Genomic DNA, 8723 nt, shown 5'->3' on the forward strand with positions numbered 1-8723 from the left:
CCTTACGGACACCGCACAAGTTAGCTTGCTAATATTAGCCTGCGGGCAGCGCAGGGAGATATCTGAGTGAAGTGTCAAGATGAGCTCCCTGCTCCGCGGCGAAGAGATGTGTCTGGCCCAGCTGTTTCTACAGTCCGGCTCAGCATACGACTGCATCAGTGAGCTCGGAGAACAGGGGCTGGTGGAGTTCAGAGATGTAAGTGCCCAAGTAGACCTGCTTCAAACTCCCATCCACTGACTGACAGTTACTGCTGAGTCGGCTAAAAGTGCGTTCGTCAGTGACTTCTGCTGCACGTCACAGCGGTTTTCTGAGGAAAACATCTGTATCTGTATCTAATTGAGCATAGTTGTGGTGCAACGCAACTGCACAGACACCTGACGAGTTGTGTTGAAATGGTTAATCATTTGCACTAGCAGTCAAAAGAGTGGACACACTCCCCCATTCATTTGAATGAGAAAGTGTGTCCAAACCTTTGACTGGTAGTGTAAGTCTGGATGGTCTCTCTCTGGTGTCTGTTTCAGCTCAACCCCAGCGTTAACGCCTTCCAGCGAAAACATGTCAACGAGATCAAGAAGTGCGAAGAGATGGAGCGGATCCTTGGTAAGCGGCCATTTGTTTTCCATGAAGGCTCCATCACTTATTGAAATGTAGTTGTACAGGAAAAATATTTCTTTAGTCTCTGACAGGATCAAAACAAAGCTCTGGTGTGTTGTCTGGTCTGTCGAAGCAGAGCAGGAATACATGAAACCACAGAAGTCCTTTCTCAATTAATTAAATTGAGAACTGGTGACTCTACAGTAATGAGAAATTTCAGCTGGCCGTAAATTTAGCTGAATGAAATGTCTTCATGGTTAACCAAACCCTTCATTATTGGATTAAGAGAAGAGAAGAGAATAGCAAACTGTTTGACTTTTCCCCAAATCCTTTCTGTTTAGTTGCTGCTCCTATAATGCGGAGACTCTGAAAACAGCTTTTATGTCTCTAGAAAAGATAACTCTTAACTTTTAACAGGATACCTCCTGAGAGAAATCAAGAAAGCAGACATTTCACTGCCAGAAGGTGATGTGAACCCAGTGGCCCCTCTGCCCAAACATGTGATGGGTATAATGGTTCGTTTCTTGCTTCTGCACTATCATTCATAAATTTTATAAATCAATGCCAGTATTAAATCAGTGTTAAGTTATTGTTTCAGTAAATAAAAGAATGTAGTGGAGTGTGGAATTGATTACATAAAAAAAATGATAATATCCAAAAAAATGCTATTGTTATTTTTGTGTGTGTTCACAGGAGCAGCTGCAGAGACTAGAAGCAGAGTTAAGTGAAGTCGCCAGGAATAAAGAGAAACTGCAGAAGAATCTACTGGAGCTGACAGAATACACACACATGTTGCACATCACCCGCAACTTTGTACAGAGAACTTCTGAGGTTAGTGTGTTATTCTATTATTTGGTTGGATTCTTTACATTCACATTTGCATCTTGTTTGAACAGCAAAAATTAAATATAGCCATTATAATCTGTCCTGTGATTGGATTTTTGGCGGTCATCTTTACTCTCCTGTATTTTGTCTTTGCATTTAGGGAGAGCCCCTGCACGTACAGTATGAGGAGTTTCCCTTCCTAGAGAAAGATACAATGATGGACTACAATAGCATACAGAGACTAGGAGCCAAACTGGGGTGAGGGATGGTCAAATCAGTATTATCTTTATATAGGTTATTGGACTTGGACTTTGTAGTAATAGGAGATTTTTTTCTCCCAATATATTAAGGAGAACGTAATTGTTTTTCACAGATACTGGTATAGATTCAAAACAGCAGGTTGCACTTATTTTCCCTCAAATTGTTTTCTGTGTCTTGTCTGCTAACAGGCCAGAGCTACAGGGGCAAAATGTGAAATGCTGGTGTAACCAGTGCAATACTCGACACTCCATAAAAAGAGCAATGATTTAACTGGAGTTGGTAAATGGTCTCCTTCTTTTGCAGTTTCATCTCTGGACTTATTCAAAGGGGGAAGATTGAGGCCTTTGAGCGGATGCTTTGGAGAGTCTGTAAAGGCTACACTATCCTCAGTTATGCGGAGGTAGAGGAGTATCTGGAAGATCCTGACACAGTAGGTCCCTCAAGGCTATCTTCCAGTTTGTGCTGAGGTTAAAATCCTTTTGTTATGGCTTCCCTGCACAGCATTGTAAGATTAAAATATCACAAGTGAAAGCAGAAATAACCCTTTTGGCACATTCTGTCTGTCACTTCCTAAGTTGTCCAGATGCCAGGTATTTGGATTGATATAAAATAACAAACTAGATTAATTCAAATTTGATTTACGTTGAATCAACTTTGAAAACACACTATGGAACTCATTAAGGATGGATTGGTCCTCAGACAACCTGTGTCTGCACATCGTTTTACGGGATTTAATCTATATTCTTTGGTAGTTTTTTGAGGAATTCAAACTTGTAACAATGCATAATCTGATGAACATTATTAACAGATTTACTTTTTTTTTTTTTTTTTTTTTTTTTTTGGTGTAACAACAGTTTAGCATAAAAGGGAAAAAATTGAACATGGTGTTGAAAATCTCAACCTCATTGCTGATCTTGTAAGCAGTGAGTGCTTCAATCTTGTCCATTCATACTGAGTTAGTGTTAATCCAGTTATCTATTCCCTCCGCTTCGCCAGAATGCAGGCATGCAGGGCTACGACTGATCACTGGTGGAATGTCAAGACACACTTTCCCTGGAAAATTACTAAGCAGTGTTAACGTGTTACTGAATACTGTGAACAGAGGAGGCTTGGAACCAAACAAGTCATACCTTTTCAAATATCAAGTAGAGAAATCAGTGCTGCTGCTGTTTTCAACAAAGGTCAAGACTAAACTTGAAAAAATTATACATGTACTGAAATGTTCTTGCTATCAGTGAAGCAAATAAGTCTTATCTGTGACATACACATACAAACAAACACATTTCCTATCTGCAGGGGGAGCCCACCAAAAGTGTTGTGTTCCTGATCTCTTATTGGGGAGATCAAATTGGCCAAAAAGTGAAGAAGATTTGTGACTGGTAATTATTCAAAAATACCTTATCCTGCAGGTGCTCAATTAATTAAAGAAAAATTTCTGGTTTTAACCAAAGTATTTGGGGTTTGTTTTTTTTATTTTTTTTATTTTTGCTTTTGTTTTTTTTTTACTTATTAGTAAGAGTTATATGTGAATGACATATTTTCCCTCCACAGCTACCACTGTCACTTGTATCCATATCCCAGTAGCAATGAGGAGAGGAATGATGTTGTGGAAGGATTAAGAACTCGCATTCAGGACCTCCACACAGTATGTCTAATATTTTCTGAAATACCTAAATATGTGCTTTTAATCAGTTAAAGAACTGAAAAACAAATTTAAAACATTAACCAAATTCTTCCTCTCATGAACCAGTTAGAGGGTCAGTTGAATTTCTGTCTGGGGCAGTGCTCCATGAATCATTGGTTACTTTCAACAGACTGTGACTGAAACGCTCCTGCAGCACATGATGAACATGAGACCTCAGTTGAAAGCTGAACTGTTAGTTCTTTCTTTTTCAAATGCATTTCATCCTCTCCCTCTTCCTTGACTGCTTCTCTTGTCTTCCTTATCTGTTTGTCTCTTCACACACAAACACTAAAACTTTCTTTTTTTTTTTAAATGTAATGCATTTAATTTTATTTCCTATTGTAATGTTCCACAGATAGAACAAAATCAACACTGTTGACACTGTCAATCTCTTGTTGTGTCCAGGTACTTCATAGGACAGAAGACTACCTGAGACAGGTCCTGATTAAGGCCTCAGAATCCGTCTACACCTGGGTCATTCAGGTCAAGAAGATGAAGGCCATCTACTACATTCTGAACCTGTGTAGTTTTGATGTGACTAACAAATGTCTGATTGCTGAGGTTTGGTGTCCTGTCAATGACATCCCCACCCTGCGCAGAGCCCTAGAGGAAGGATCGGTGAGGAAGCTTCACTGCACGTTCTTTCTGTTTATTTAACTGGGGCAGTTGTGTGATGAATTGTGATATTGTTGTTATAAAAATGCATCAAAAATGACTTAGTGAGGGAACTGAAAGACCACTTTTTATTCAGTTTGCTGGGCAGATGCACCGCTATGTGCTTTGGTTCGTTGTTAGTTTTAGTTAGTTAGTTTTTTTTTTTTTTTTTTCTGTTGTTGGGTCTTTGTTGTTTTGTTTTTTCTATATTTTTTTTTAACATACTTTTTCCACTAAAAGCTTAAATGAACTGTCCATTGATTGTTTTTTGTCCTACAGTTTACTCAAAAGTTTCAAGACATAGCAATAACATTATCCAGTGGTAATTCTGACATTTTGATTCATTTTGATATTTCAGAGAAAAAGTGGAGCAACTGTGCCTTCTTTTGTCAATCGCATACCCACCAATGATACTCCCCCCACATTGATAAGGACCAATAAATTTACCTCTGGCTTCCAGAACATTGTGGATGCCTATGGAGTGGGCAGTTACAGAGAGGTCAACCCTGGTAAGTGGGACTTTTTTATTCCCTCTTTAAAATATTTAGCATCTGCAAAATTACAAATGTACTGAATTTATTATCATAGTAATTCTTATTTTATAAGAATTTATTATAGATGCATGATGCAACCCTCTGCAAGAATTTATGTTCAATGCACACATTCAACTTTCCAGATGTTTTTATGGTTTTTCTATTTAAATATAATATTCATCATTAGATAAAATTTTTTGTAGTTTGTGGTCTTGCTCGATCTTAATACCTTGTTGTCTCTATATCTTTACATTTTGCAGGCTTTTTGCTCACCTTTTTGCCCTCACTTCTTTTCAGCTCCTTTCACAATCATCACTTTCCCATTCCTATTTGCTGTGATGTTTGGGGACCTGGGTCATGGACTTATCATGGCTATATTTGCTTCCTGGATGGTGCTGTACGAAAACAATCGCAAACTTAAAAATACCAGGAATGAGGTGAAAGAGCATCTACAGTTTTTTGGGTTTTTTTTCCCCTCTCCAAGATAATAGCTCTCTTAAGTAACGAGGAAATGCCTTGTATATATGCTACATACAGTTGGTTACTTAGTGATTTGATGTGTATTTGCAGATCTGGAACACTTTCTTTGAGGGGCGCTATATCATCCTGATGATGGGCCTGTTCTCCATCTACACTGGTCTGATATACAACGACTGCTTCTCTAAGTCTCTTAACATCTTTGGTTCTGGATGGAGTGTGAAGGCCATGTTTGAAGAGAAGGTGTGGAAGTGAGTATTTCATGACTGGACACGAAAAAGCCAGACTAGTGGTCTGCGCATATTACTGTTAAGAAATTGAATGCGTCTAGATCTGTTTCATAAGGACACGTTGGTGTTTTGTTTTGTTTTTTTTTTTTTTTGTGCCTAACAGCAATGATGTTCTCCTTGGCAATCATGCCCTTACTCTCGATCCAAATGTTACCGGAGTTTTCAAGGGGCCATATCCTCTGGGAATTGACCCAGTGAGTAAACAATATAGGACGTGATTTTCCACGTATGACTTATTTGACTAATTTTGTAATACACAATATGTCATCTTTCTGTTTCAAAGATTTGGAACTTGGCCATCAACCGCCTATCATTTATGAACTCCTACAAAATGAAGATGTCAGTGATACTGGGAATTGTACACATGACATTTGGGGTCATCCTCAGCACTTACAATCACTTGTAAGTACCAGTAAGTTTTTCTTTTTTGAATTTTGAATGTAATTGTTTTTAATAATATTCCTCTTTTTTCTTTTCTTTTCTTTTTTTGGGTCAACAAAAACAGACACTTTAGGAAAAAGTACAACCTGTACTTGGTATTCCTCCCTGAGATCCTATTCCTGCTGTGCTTGTTTGGCTACCTGGTGTTCATGATATTCTACAAATGGCTGGTATTCTCTGCCAAGGACTCCAGACATGCACCAAGCATCCTCATCCACTTCATAAACATGTTTCTTATGCAGGGCAATACAATACAGCCCCTCTACCCGGGGCAGGTGAGAAGCTAACGTTACGCTGCTTACTGATGAGATTGAATCTAAGGTTGTTTTATGTACCTCCCAGACCTCACTGAGACAGGTAGATCTTAATAGTGTATATTTTTTGCTTCCTTCAGGCTGTCTTCCAGGTATTTCTTGTGGTTATTGCTGTTCTCTCAGTGCCTGTCTTACTTCTGGGAAAGCCTGTCTATCTTTATTGGCTTCACAATGGAAGCCACCGCCTAGGAATGTACAGGGTGAGTGTTTGAAATAAATGTCTTCCCAAGAACGTCTGTTTTTAAATATTTGTTCTGCAGCTAATAAATGAACTAACCTGTTTACTTTGTCTGTGTCATCTCAGGGGTATGAGCGTGTGCGCCGTTGCAGTGAGGAGGAGCTTTACCTAATGAGATCTTATGACATGGAAGAGGGTAGCAATCATACTGATCTTTCCACTAGTGGAGAACACCAGACAGAGGAGGTCAGGAGAGTAAAACAAATGCACACTTAATCAAATATATTAAACATCCTCATAATAAGCAACCATTGTTCCAAGTTTTTTCCAGCCACACTGAGTTTTCCTTTGTTCTTGTAATAGTTTGACTTTGCAGATGAGTTCCTGCATCAAGCAATTCACACCATAGAGTATTGCCTTGGTTGCATCTCCAACACAGCCTCCTACCTAAGGCTTTGGGCCCTCAGCCTGGCACATGCCCGTGAGTATGATAATTTGGATTGCAACACAAGTGTAGGCCACAGCTTTAAACGTGCCCATCAGCAACAAGCTTTCAATCAACCATTCAGGACCCCGCTTTAAATCGATCAAATAGGTTTCAGCTACACATCAACAATCAGGAGACAGCTATAAATCAACCAATCAGGAGCTAGCTGAGTTGACATAATATTATCCCAATACCAAGAGGAAACTTTCAAACCAGTGTGGAGACAGCATATCAACCATTCAACAACAAATATGCAAATCAGGGCTGCTTATAGCTGTGTCCTGATTGGTCAGTATCTAGCTATAATGTAATACCCCTGAAATGACTGTGCACATTCTCTTTTCTTCACATTGACAGAGCTGTCAGAGGTCCTATGGACCATGGTAATGCAAGTCGGACTTAAAATGGACACTACTCTTGGGATTTTAATCCTGGTACCTATGTTTGGCCTGTTTGCTGTCCTCACTGTGTCCATCCTTCTGATAATGGAGGGTCTATCTGCTTTCCTTCATGCTCTCCGACTGCACTGGTATGATAACAGTAAATTCTGAAATACTTTTGTCATTAAAGGCCAATATTCTTTGAATCACTTTGTTGTTTTATATTTATAGCATTTGTCTCTTTTTTTCTTTTCTTACTCAGGGTGGAGTTTCAGAATAAGTTTTACAGTGGGACTGGAGTCAAGTTTTGTCCCTTTTCCTTCTCTCTTCTGACTTCAAGCTTTGAGCATGACAGCTTACTGTGAAGACACCATCTGGTTACACTGTTAAGTGGTAAATTGAGCCAAAACATGCCAACGGAATTCTGTCTTCATACATTTTTTTTTTCTTTTAATTTTTGATAACACTGAATTGCATTGTCCTCCAGATCTTATTGAAAACAGTGTTTGATGAATTACCATGACATATGTGACACAGGGTTTTTTGTACCAGAATGAGTATACTTCTCCATAGAACAGTTTTGAGTTTAAAGTGTCAATCTCAAATTTATGATGAACATCTATCCAAGCAACCATTAATTCTCTTTTTGAGATATTATTTGTAACACTTATTGATGTTCATTTGGATGGAGAACCACATCCTCCAAAGATTGGAATACTAGAATGAATTATGAGAAAAGTTATATGATTTTTAGGATTTTAGGCTGCACTCATGACATTTGACTGGATAAACTTGTTGATTTTGGATTTCATAGGACATACTGATTAAATAGGATCGGTAAATTGAGTGTGAGTGCGAGTGTGAATGGTTATTTGTCTATATGTCAGCCCTGCAGTCCATTACTGGTGACCTTTCAAGGGTGTAACCTGGCCTTGCCCAGAACCTTTGCTGTGATTAGTTCCAGCGTCCCCTGCAATCCTGAAGGTTAAGCAGTTGAAAATTAATGAATGAAAGAACCTCTCTGCACCCCCCCCCCCCCCCCCCCCCTTTTTTTTTTTTTGGGTCCCCCTCACTAAGATCCTCTCTATAGTTAGTATGCATCAATGCTGTAATGTTCCCCCCTGAGTTTTAGTTTTAGATTATCTGGTGTCCATGCTCTGGGTAGTGAGCCCCTTTTCAGTTTTTCAGCTCTCACTCAGATGTTTGTTGCACTGACTGCCTTAGCAAAATACAAGCAAATGACATTATACTGTATCATTTGTTATTTTCCCCTTCCCCTATTCCTACTTTGTGGTATCAAACACTGCAAAGGATCTTTGGCTTTTCAGTATGGAAAAGTGCTTGGGCAGATGTGTGATGAGATGTATATACTTTGGCAGAATTATTTTTTTAATTTATTATATTTTAAAGTTTTGCCTGAGAATTAAAGATGAATGCTACTGGGATATGAATTATATACATTCACAGTGTTGCCTATGCGTCCACTTACTCTACAATATAACATTCCATGCATGAAAACCCAAGTCTGCTGGTCAGGAGCACCTTCCTTTTGAAAGACCTATTTTGTATGTTAAACACATTGGTAGGGCTGTTTTTAAATCCTA

The 8723-nt window shown here is 38.8% G+C and overlaps 1 protein-coding gene across 2 annotated transcripts; it reads left to right on the plus strand.

The window, feature by feature from the left end:
• On the plus strand, positions 1-8150 carry atp6v0a2b (ATPase H+ transporting V0 subunit a2b). Of its 2 annotated transcripts, none has more exons than XM_029509985.1 (20): positions 1-196; positions 523-601; positions 1013-1110; positions 1289-1426; positions 1581-1678; positions 1985-2111; positions 2978-3060; positions 3233-3326; positions 3771-3983; positions 4378-4528; positions 4850-4989; positions 5123-5280; positions 5423-5513; positions 5603-5721; positions 5825-6035; positions 6155-6280; positions 6379-6498; positions 6616-6733; positions 7097-7268; positions 7382-8150. In XM_029509985.1, exons 1-20 carry the CDS (start codon positions 80-82, stop codon positions 7482-7484), a joined length of 2556 nt encoding a protein of 851 aa, XP_029365845.1. In that variant the 5' UTR covers positions 1-79; the 3' UTR covers positions 7485-8150. The 2 variants fall into 2 exon arrangements, with proteins under 2 accessions (XP_029365845.1, XP_029365844.1); XM_029509984.1 differs by having other exon boundaries at positions 6155-6274.
• Positions 8151-8723: the final 573 nt, after the last annotated feature.

Source organism: Echeneis naucrates, chromosome 9, assembly GCF_900963305.1.
Source record: "Echeneis naucrates chromosome 9, fEcheNa1.1, whole genome shotgun sequence".
Classification (NCBI taxonomy): Eukaryota; Metazoa; Chordata; class Actinopteri; order Carangiformes; family Echeneidae; genus Echeneis; species Echeneis naucrates.

What these genes read in the sequence shown, in the direction of transcription:
- atp6v0a2b (XM_029509985.1), top strand. Translation starts at nt 80, where the DNA reads ATGAGCTCCCTGCTCCGCGGCGAAGAGATGTGTCTGGCCCAGCTGTTT. An exon ending in TTACAGAGAGGTCAACCCTG is followed by an intron (nt 4,529 to 4,849) that starts GTAAGTGGGACT and finishes ACTTCTTTTCAG; the next exon opens with CTCCTTTCACAATCATCACT. An exon ending in AGCCCCTCTACCCGGGGCAG is followed by an intron (nt 6,036 to 6,154) that starts GTGAGAAGCTAA and finishes TGCTTCCTTCAG; the next exon opens with GCTGTCTTCCAGGTATTTCT.